Source organism: Chenopodium quinoa, unplaced genomic scaffold (genome assembly GCF_001683475.1).
Source record: "Chenopodium quinoa cultivar QQ74 unplaced genomic scaffold, ASM168347v1, whole genome shotgun sequence".
In the NCBI taxonomy this organism is placed as follows: Eukaryota; Viridiplantae; Streptophyta; class Magnoliopsida; order Caryophyllales; family Amaranthaceae; genus Chenopodium; species Chenopodium quinoa.
In genome coordinates, this window is record NW_018745080.1 from 115,779 (window position 1) to 126,637 (window position 10,859).

The 10,859-nt window shown below is 32.3% G+C and overlaps 1 protein-coding gene across 1 annotated transcript; it reads right to left on the reverse strand.

Moving 5' to 3' along the window:
- Nucleotides 1–7,773: 7,773 nt before the first annotated feature.
- LOC110709622 lies at nucleotides 7,774–10,586 on the reverse strand. The gene is made up of 4 exons (XM_021887829.1): nucleotides 10,140–10,586; nucleotides 9,742–9,815; nucleotides 8,896–9,031; nucleotides 7,774–8,500 (listed from the first exon to the last, which is right to left on the reverse strand). The coding sequence occupies exons 1-4, from the start codon at nucleotides 10,266–10,268 to the stop codon at nucleotides 8,003–8,005; spliced, it is 837 nt and encodes a 278-aa protein (XP_021743521.1). The 5' UTR covers nucleotides 10,269–10,586; the 3' UTR covers nucleotides 7,774–8,002.
- Nucleotides 10,587–10,859: the final 273 nt, after the last annotated feature.

A 10,859-nucleotide genomic window follows, 5' to 3' on the forward strand; every position in this document is an offset into this window, starting at 1 on the left:
GATGTTGTGAATGATGGGAAATTAGTCCCACATTGGTAGAATAGAAGTTGGTTATATAGGTTAGTTTATATAGCTTAATGTTGGGATATGATGGAAGTCGTACACTGGTAAATAGAAGAAGTTAGCTTGTTGTAGGGAAGAAAGTCCCACATTGGTTGAATAGAGGAAATTAGCTTACTCTATTCTATTTTACTTGATGTTGGGAAAAAACTCCCACATTGGTTAAATAGGAAAAGTTTAGCTTGGAGGTAGCTTATAAGTTTAATATTTGGATCATAACAAGTTTTAAACGTGAGTCAAGGATTATGACCATGGACCCGATCGGGCGTGAAGGCAAACTTATTTTCTAAAGTGTTGATGGCCCGATCGGGCAAGTGTAAGCGGTTACTTTCCAACAGATAGTTGTTTATGATAATCGTGACTCTTCATTAAAAGTCAGATTATCTTAATTAATTATTGTTTGGAAAGCAGTGACTCTTGGATTAAATGTTGTACATTATATATATTTATGGGCTCCAAATATAGCTGACTTTTTTTTTAACTTTTTCTTCTTTATCTATTATATATAATTGTTCTTAAAGTGTTCTTAGGGAGTTTCAATTACATTGCTTTAATTTATCTCGAAATTAAGGAAAATCCTGGAAGCATATTAACTGGTAACCCATAGCAATCATATTAGGGGTTAAAATTGCTTTAAAGACAGTGTAAACACATCCTTGATTCTTCATTCCCCATAATTTTTTTCTAACAAAGTATACTTAAATCTCTAACCAATTACAATATTACCTATGCAATTTACAAGATTTTCATAAGACTTCGAACATATTTTTGTAAAATAATATTATTTGAAACTCTATTTGAATTTATTTTGTAAGAATTAGTCAAAATAAGAACAGGTGAATATAATCATTTAGAGAATACATAGTCTTTTAATTAATTATTAATTAATTATAGTTTTGGAGGATGGTATCCTAAATGCATATCCGGATCCGGATCCCTTCTACCTTATTGATCACATATTCACATGTCATTCAAAACTAGATATCTCTCCGGGTTTTTATTTTATTTCATTTATTTCTTTTTGTTTATTTTTTATTTTAAAATTTTCCCAATTTAATTATTGCATCATTCATACACATCATGCATTATTCATACACTTGATCATAATATGTCTCATTATATAGTTTTTTAACATCACTTTTTATAATTTATGCTCAGAATTTGTTAATAACTTAAGATATCATTTGTCAAAATTACAAAATAACATACTTGAATTAGTTGTGCGTGTTAGATAAAATGAGACTTTTAAGAATAATAATAATAATAATAATAATAATAATAATAATAATAATAATAATAATAATAATAATATAATAATAATAATAATAATAAGCTATTATGGGCGTGTTCGACAAAATATAGCCGTGAAGGTAGATGTTAGCTGTCAATAAGTTGTTAGTTATGAAGATAGATAATTAAAGTACGAGTATACGGTGAGTACTAGTTGTTACTTACTCCCTCCATTTCGTAATAATTGCAAATTTGCAACACTTTCCTTTTACGAATGTTTCATAATAATTGAAACTCTACTATATTTGGAAAGGTATTTTATAATTTCCCTCTCCCACTAATCCCACTTTTCCAAATATTTTATTATTTCTCTCTTCTACCAACCTAACTTACACTACTTTTTTATTATATCTCTTTCCTACTCCCTATGTCCCTTTATTTTTGTCTCATTGCCATTTTTGGGGTCAAACTTTGAAAATTTTGACCATAAATTACCGTTAAGGCGTTAATCTATAAAGATAATTTAGTCATGAGTGGTCTTGTTAGATTCGTCTCATTGTATATTTTATTAACATCACGTTTTTATGATTTTTACATGTATAGAAATAAAGATATAAACGTTTTAATACGCATCTTAGAGGCCTTGTATAGTCAAATGAGGCAAAAAAAAAATAGGGACAAAGGGAGTATCAACTATACTTTATATTATTAAAAATTCTCTCGTGGGCTGATCCCAACCCTATGATTTTCATAAAACTATGTACATACTCTAATGTTGCGATTATTACAAAACAAAGGGAGTATACAAAATAAAAAAAATTTCCCTAAAAGTAAATATATCATCAACAGATATATTCAATTTTCAAAACCTAATAATATTAGTTTTTGACAAAAACTACCTTCACCACTAAAAGCTACTCCAACTACTAAGTTATCAAATGCTCAATTTTTTTTTTTATCAAGTAGTACTTTAACAAGTCAAAACTACCTAAAAACTATTAAAAAGCTAGTATCGAACACGTTTTTGACATTACGAGTTACAATCATAATTATCACTAGTCCATTTTTGGAAATATGTTGTTAACATGTACTCCCACTTTTAATTTGGTGTTGAAGTCTTAGATGATTAATCAATGAAGTCTACACAAGACCGCAAACACAGTTACACACACGTTACTATGACTCTATGATTATGACTTCCTCCCTTACCCAGAAATTTCTTAAAAGTTTCCATTCACCGGTTTTTAACTTGTTTTAATTTTGAGCACCCGAAATTTTTTGTTCAAAGTCTTGTACACTTATTAATCTATTATGGTAACTTTAACCTTTAAGGATAACTTTTAATTTGTAATGAGTTTAATTTATTTTAATATGTATTTCTAATAAATACATGTTATCAAAGCTAACTTATACTATTAAGCTAATACTTTACAATTGCTTTTCTAAGAGTAAATTTATGTTAGGAAAATGGTATTTTTTAATGTATTAGGATAACTTTATATATTTTTAGAGTAACTTTGACCCATCTTACAGTAACTTAATAAAAGTCCGCCTTAATAAAAAAATGTGTGTTTTTGCTTACATTCACTACTATGTTTAAAAGTGTTTATAGATAATTTTAAGAGTTATATTAGATGCATCACTTTTTTTTTCCACTCTTTTAGGTAACTTGTTAATTTTGAAATTACTCACTTCCCATAATTTTTTTCAATTACTTATATCATTCTCCCGTTGGTCTCAACTACCCTTTAAAACAACCCCTACACGCGTTTAATATATCTCACCAAAACATTGCATAGGAGTTCGTGAAAACAAAAATAATTTATTTAAAAAAAGAGAAGGAAGTACTTAAATGCACTTTGTATTAATTTTGCATAATAAATAAAAATTGCGACACTTAAGAAACCGAAAGAAGTAACGAAAACAATTGATAAAAAAAAGAGTATTGTTCCTGAAAGAAGGTTACGTTTGTTCTCTACTTTATAGTTATGTTTCAATTATTTTTTAAATTAAAACAATTATTTTACTTTATACATTTCCCTTGTACATGCCTATTTTTCATGAAACTATCCTCATATGTCAAAATATTTACATACTCCCCTTTTTTATATGGTAAAAGGACCATGTGGTGCCGTCAAATATGGTAAAGTAGATCATTTTTTATGAAATATTTCTTCTGTTTTTTATGATAGTGTTCTATTGGAACATTTTGCACTATTCGCCTGACCTATTTTGACTAGTGATTTATATATAAGAAAAAATATAGTTTTGTGGATGATTGTTGAAATTGTCTGAATGAATGATTTGTTAACATTCAATTATTGTTATACTTTAACTTTATACTTATTTATTATTAAGAATATAACATAGTATTAGTAAAAGTTGTACACCGGCATATGTGCCCAGTCATAATGACGCATCCAAATAAAAAAAAACTAAAAAACAGGGGGAGTAGAAAATAAGAAGAAAACAATATTAGAAAAATATGAATTTATAGATTAGGCAGGATTTGACCAATTGACAACTATGGTCTGTTCTTTAGAGCTGCTCTGCTTTGCTCTACCCAGAAGTTCAAAAGAATAGGACCTAATAAGTAGTGTTAATTGTCTTTAGTTGTTTCCCCTCCTCCCCCTTGATTTTCTCTCTCCTCCTTCAACTTTCAAATTTAGTATTCGGAAATATGCATTTCACTACGACATCGAGCTAGACAAAATAAATGGAGGAACAAAAGCTTACTACCTTTGAGGTTAACCATACTGTTTATTTCTCCCTTTGATATTCGGGTTTTTGTTCGCCACTGGAAATGGTGGTGCTAAGCCGAAATCAATGAACGAATAAAAACTCAGCTACCCTTTAGTTTTAGCCATGCCCTTTATTTCTCTCTTTGTTATTTGGGTTTTCGTTGAATTTTCAACGGCAAAGTCACCGAAAATGGTGATGCTCGCGAAGTCGAACGACTTGAAAAGAAGATGAAAGTGGGTGTAGATTGGAGGAAGAAGATAAAGGTGGGTGGGAGGAAGAGAAAAGAACAAGAGGAAGAAGGTGGGAAGAAGAAGATGAATAGGAAGAAGGTGGGAGGCAAAAAATTTAACATTGTCACAGTGACCCACAACACAGTAAATATATATTTTGTTAATCAAAAAACACAAAATTCAATGCAAATATTTACTAAAATGCCATTTGATACAAAGGTTATAAACTGGTCTGGGTCTTGCTCAAAACTTACTTATATTAGCTTTTATCGGGATTTTTTTCTATTAACTTATTGAATCTGTTACACTTGTTTGAACCACAATTCTTGTGGTAAGCCATTTTAGAGGTTACTTCGCTAGTGTTATAGGGGTAATCGGTCAGTGTTATAGGGGTTATTTCGTCACCGTTACAGGGGTTAATCGGTCAGTGTTATAGGGGTTATTTTGTTCTATTACAAGCAGTCAAATGGTGTGATCAGCCGCACACTCTTTGTGGAAGTATAGTTAGAATGTACTTCGTATATATTGAAAATAAAAAACATTCTACGTGTTGTTATTTTCGATAGGATTGTACAATCATGAATTTAAGGTGCTAGTTGTCCTTTTCTTTTCGAATAGTTTATAAGATTGTTTGCCCCCCTTTTTATTTGGTTAACTTTTACTTCTTTCTTGATTAAAAGTATGTAAACGTGTTGAATGAAAATTTAGAATATTAGATCAAAGACTAGTTCATGACCTTGATGTAGATTAATCACAACATTCACAACATTCACAACAGTCGAATATCAACACAATCACATTCTCCTAACAAACTCTTTGGTAAGCATAGGGGAAGAGGGGGTATGAGATTTTTGAACAGATCGGTTTTTAGGGATCACCTTTGTGTACTTAAAATGATCTAATGTAAAATAAATTCCAATAACATCTAATTTGGGCATCCTTCTTCCCGAACCTTTGGTGCATCATGATAGCATCAAAGATGTACCTCCTCTATTCTTTTTTACTTGACATGTTACTTTTATCACGTTTACCGATGTAAAACTTTAACGATCAATAACTTAAATTCTCCAAAAGTAAAAATTATAAAAGTTATATATTATGATAGTACTTATTAAGACGAATTCAAAAAGATCCCACATGAATATGTTTTTCCTTACATATTATTCACAAAAGACGGTTAAAGGGGAGGTGCTGAATAGTGTAAAAGTCAAAGCGGGTCAAGTAAAAAAGAATGGAGGAAGTATGATTTATATTCAAAATCAAGCTTTAAAGTTAAATCAATAAACCAAGTTTTCGCGGTAGAGATGGTGGATAACTCACTTTAATTTATGAGTTTGAGGTAAAATGTTTAAGTTCCGCCACTTACGTATGTTTGGGAGTAAAGAATTCTCTTATCCTTCTCCTCCACTCTTAAGTGATGATCTAGTTGAGCTAGTTGGTCTGTGAGAGGAATAGTGCTAGTTCAGCAGTGTAATTGCATAAAGCTTTTAATAGTGATGGGTGACATTCTTTCTACCATCAACGCTATTAAACGACAATGGTAGATCCTTTGGCCTATTTACAACATTATTGTTGATATTAAGAGAAATCTTCCCAAATTAACCATGACCATAAAATACCTTCACCCCATGAATCAAATTATCCGACGCCACCTTTGATATCATTGTGGGTACTAAAAAAACATAACGCTTATCGGCTTATAGGCCCAAGTGCCCATTGGTAATGATGAGCCCAAGCGGATGAAAAGGCCAAATGGCAGACTGCTAAGCAATACAGATGTTAGGCCATTTAGTGCTATTGTGGTTTCTAAATATGAGCAAGTAAATAAAACAGTACGAGGCCTACGAGCAATGAATTTGGCTTTCTTAGGTAATTTATATCAATTTCAGATTTCTCGGTTCATAAATAGATGATCAATTACCTTAGTTGGTTAAAGTATTAATGGTATTACTCAAAATCTGAGATCAAATTTAATTTACATCACTTGCCTTACATGCGGTTTTATGCAAGTGAAAATTATAATTCTCTTAGATGAAACAAAATTGATCGGAAAATGCTTGAAACGGGTAAGGTAGCTGTTTGAAAGGGAATGATATATAGCATGTACAATAATAATCTTTAATGTATTGTTCATTTACTGGGGCGAAGCCAGACTTGACTAAGGAGGGAAGCCAATCTAACTAGCGCGATTGAGGGAGGGGGCCGATCTAATATGCATCAATGCTACTTTAATAAGTGTGAGTAGGGCGAAGCAATAGTAAGGTGAAGCACTACAGGGGCCATGGCCCTCTTAGGCCTCAACTAAGCTTCGCCCACCCAATTGTAAAGAGAAGGGCAAGTGCAAAATATCCCATGATTTGTGTAAAATAGCTGATAAGTTATATCATGAATAATCAATTTGCAGCGTTAAACATGGTATTTAAATTACTGTGGTGTATGATCTATAATCGGTGAATGATCTACAAGGTCCAATAATTTTAATCGGTGTATGATCTACAATGTCCAATAAGTTTAAAAAATTGTGGAATAATGCACACTTCATCCATCTAATGTACGAGTATTGATTAATCCAACTTGATACTTTACTTAATGAATTACCAGTCCTTACTATAGACTATGTACTACTACTAATCTCTTGGGTCAAGCACATTGCTAGGGAGTTTGGAGTGGTTTGCTTCCCAACATCTGAGTATTGAGTTAGTATCGTCATTATTAAGAGACATAAAATAATGAGTACTCGTAGACATAACCGTTCATTTATCAATCCAAAACTCCTAAAGTACCATACATATGATACATATCCATTAAGGTTAGATGTTACAGAGTACAAGTTAGGAATAAAAGTGGATGTCAACTAGTACACACAACCCAGAATTGAATCCCATCTACATCACTACCCTTGCGGCTCTCTTTAGTCTTTACACTTATAATAAAAAAAATACATTTAGGAACAAAAAAAAAGAGTAACTAGAAAGAAATTTCGAGAACATATATTAGGAAATGAAATCGATGAACACTAAGGAACAAAAGGGTTAACTAAAAAAGAAATTTCAAGATGGATTGACATTAGGTAACGAAAGGGATAACCTTGAATGAAATTTCGACGACGACTGATATTAGGGAGCGAAAGGAGTCCCTTGTAATATCATTTGCTGTGACTTCGAGCAGTGTAACAATACTATTATAGGAACTAGGAAGTACCAGAATTTTCAGGTTTATATAATAATAAAAATCCACTTTACTGCAATAAACAGATAGCCCAGAAATAGTAGAACTATTTAATGGAGATGTGAAATTTAAGCAGAAACAAGTTTGCTTTAGAAGTGGGTCGGTCAGGTCAATTTTCATCACTTGCAACACAAGCTTAGCATCAACTATTACCATTTCAATTTGAGTAGGTTTTTTTTTTCTTTTTTTTTTAATTATTGCAACCTACTTTAGCTAGGAACATGGAAAAAAAATGTACGAACTTTTCGGTCCATTTATAATTATTGACATATGACAACGACAATTTAGAAGAAAAAAAATAAACCAAAGTTTTTATAAACATTACAACCCAATTAGCAAAATGTCTCTAGCTTTCTGATCAACAAGTTAAGCCTAAGAGAAATATGTGACCAAACCCGAACAGTAGCAAGGTCATGTTATACGCGAACCCTTACCCACAACGAAGAATGAGACACGCGGAATCAATAATGTGAATAAGAAGATGAAAAAACAATGTTAGATCTCTGACATGATTAAACCAAGGCGATGCTGCTTTCACCGCCTGGAGGCTTTCGGACCCCTGTGTAGTAGTCTCGGGATTCTGCCTTCCCGTCTGAGAAGATGTTGTTTCCGCTTATCTCTCTCAGCTTGGCATGACTCAAGGGTTTCTCTGTTGAGTTAGGAGGTGCATCTTCTGTAAATATGTTGTTTCCTGATAAGTGAGCAAATTTCTGGTCGGAAATCTTCTTTGCTGTTTTCACTACAGGTTCACTGTCAGTTTCCTGGAATGCAGGGGATCTTACAGTCGATCGTGGCTTTATTTCAGGTGGAGAGGCAAAGATGTCGTGTCCGCTAAGCTCCTTGCACTTGGCATCTGAGAGTTGTTTCTTCAACTTTGCTTCTGCCGCGCTATCCAGATTTCCACTCAGTTCTCGCTGTTTTGCCACTTCTGGTAAGGTGGCAGGTTTCTTTGGAGAAAGGCTCTCATCATCAGCACCAAATGAGATTTGACTCATTCCAGTAAGAGCTTGCTGGTACACCAAATCACCATAAAATATTGCAAGATCATCAGTATGTCGCTATATACTAACCAAACATAGAAGAACTATTAATTATCAATTACCATAAAAGATAAACAAATTTTCAACAAGGCAAAGCAAAACAAGAAGCTTCTCTAAGACATTTGACCAAACATATCATGACAAAGTGGCACTTTCCTAGGAAGTACAAACACCTAAGTTTGTTTGTAATCTGGGAGCAGACTAGTAGCTCCATTTATCATTTTCCAACAGCCACTAATTTCCAGTAATGTCATGACAAGGGGGTACTTGACCGGGGCATGGACCTCGATTTTTTGTTGATCATGATAGTGTTCACTCGTATTACCAATCAATACACAACTGCAAGGGGATGATTCATAGTATACCTGGTACATACGAACGCCAGTTTTGTTACCCGGGATTTGGTTGGCACCTTCAGCTTCTTGGTCATCGGTTTCCTCTTCACCGGCAAATATGCGACTACCAATCATCTCTTTAGACTTGTAAGCAGAGCATGGTTTCCTGAGATTAGGCACATTACATTCGCTTGTTATATACAGATCCCTTTCCAAGTTGCAACAACAATCCAACCAATCCACAAAAACATGCATCCCCTTGGAGAAGATGAGCAATTATTCAATCAATTATACTTCGCTCTATTTAGAAACAAACCACTCGTATCAACATTGAACATCAATTAAAACAAACAAAAAATTGACAAATACATAGTAACATCAAACAGAAGAAATTGATCACGACAGCAATCTTTCGCCATCAATCCAACAGAACACCGTAAACCATCAATCCAATCAATCAAAAAGTCGAAAACACAGAGTTCACTTAAATTGCAAACAAACATTATATCCTTACAAACACAAATTACACTTACCTATATAACACTATAACCGAATTATAAGCAAATAAACCTTAATCCCAAAGCAATAACAATAGCATAGGACAATTCACACAAATCAATAATGACAACTCTTATTGAACACAATGAACAGACAATTGATCATACAACCAAATTTCCTATTTTGAATCATTTCACATTATAAACAGTTTTTCTAGTCCACTCTACATGTGAAGAATGAAGATCCGATGAATCCAACTTAAATTCACAAACAATATTACAAAATTAATGTAAAAAAGAGGTACAAACAAGATAAACGTGAGAAAAAAAAATTTGTTTGGTAAAAATTGAACTACAAAAAATAAAAATCAGATCTTACCTTTTTACCAAGGATTCAAACTCTTCATCTGTCACTTGACCTCCAAACACCACCTTACTGATCCCATCCGATGGCTGCTCATTTCCCAGCAGAAATTAAAATTAATTATAAAAAAATAAAAAAATCACTCTTTTTTATTATTAATACCCAATATATTGCTTTCAAAAAAAATACCCAATATATTATTTTGTTAATTATTTAAAAAATCCCAGAAAAATCCAAATTTAAAAATAAAAAAATAAATAAATAAACAGATATTTTCTCTGTAACAGGAAAAAAAAAAACACATAAATTAAAATTAGATAAAAACCCAGAAAATTTATGTTACAATGAAAATCCCAAATAAAATTAAACCCATTTTTTTCAATTTAAATAAAAAAAAAAGAGAGAGAAATTACCTGGACGTTGCGAATAGGGCGATTAGAGGAGGAGAGAGAAGGCGAATCGGCGGCAGGATTTTCCGACCAAGTAAGCAGATCTGCAGTTGAAGTGTGAGGTTTTCTCACCGGAGTTCCTCGGTGCTCCATTTCCTTCTTTAACTCCTATATTTCCCAAAATGTACAATTCCAAAATTTTCAATATGAAATTCACTATCTTATGCGAGTATTATAATTATTATGTATACTTATTTGTTTTACTCTACTATATTAATTTTAAGAAATCCGAATCAAATTGTTGATGTTATTATGATAATATAGCACGCAAAGAATAATTAAATTTGTTAAAAAAAAAATTAGAGGTGTTGTTTCTCTGACACTGAGTTTGTTTAGCTTGTGCTACTACTTGAAGTGGTATGATATTTAGAGAGAGAAATGAAATTGGAATTAATTTTCCTCTTCAAATTTTCTCTCTTCTCGAAGCAAAAAAAGGAAGGGCGGGAGGTGAAATGACGAAAATGCCCTTTTGTGCCGTTTAAGTTTTACAGTTCCAGCTTAGCTTATACGGATGCTTTCAGCTACACTCTTTTCTGACCCCACCGTATTAAACCGTATTTCTATTTTTAAATAGAATTATAAATTAAGAATTTATAATTCCACGTTTCACTCTTTGATTTGTCTATGTATTTTTTTTTTAAGGGGATGATTTATGATAATAAGAAGAATATTAAATTGATAATT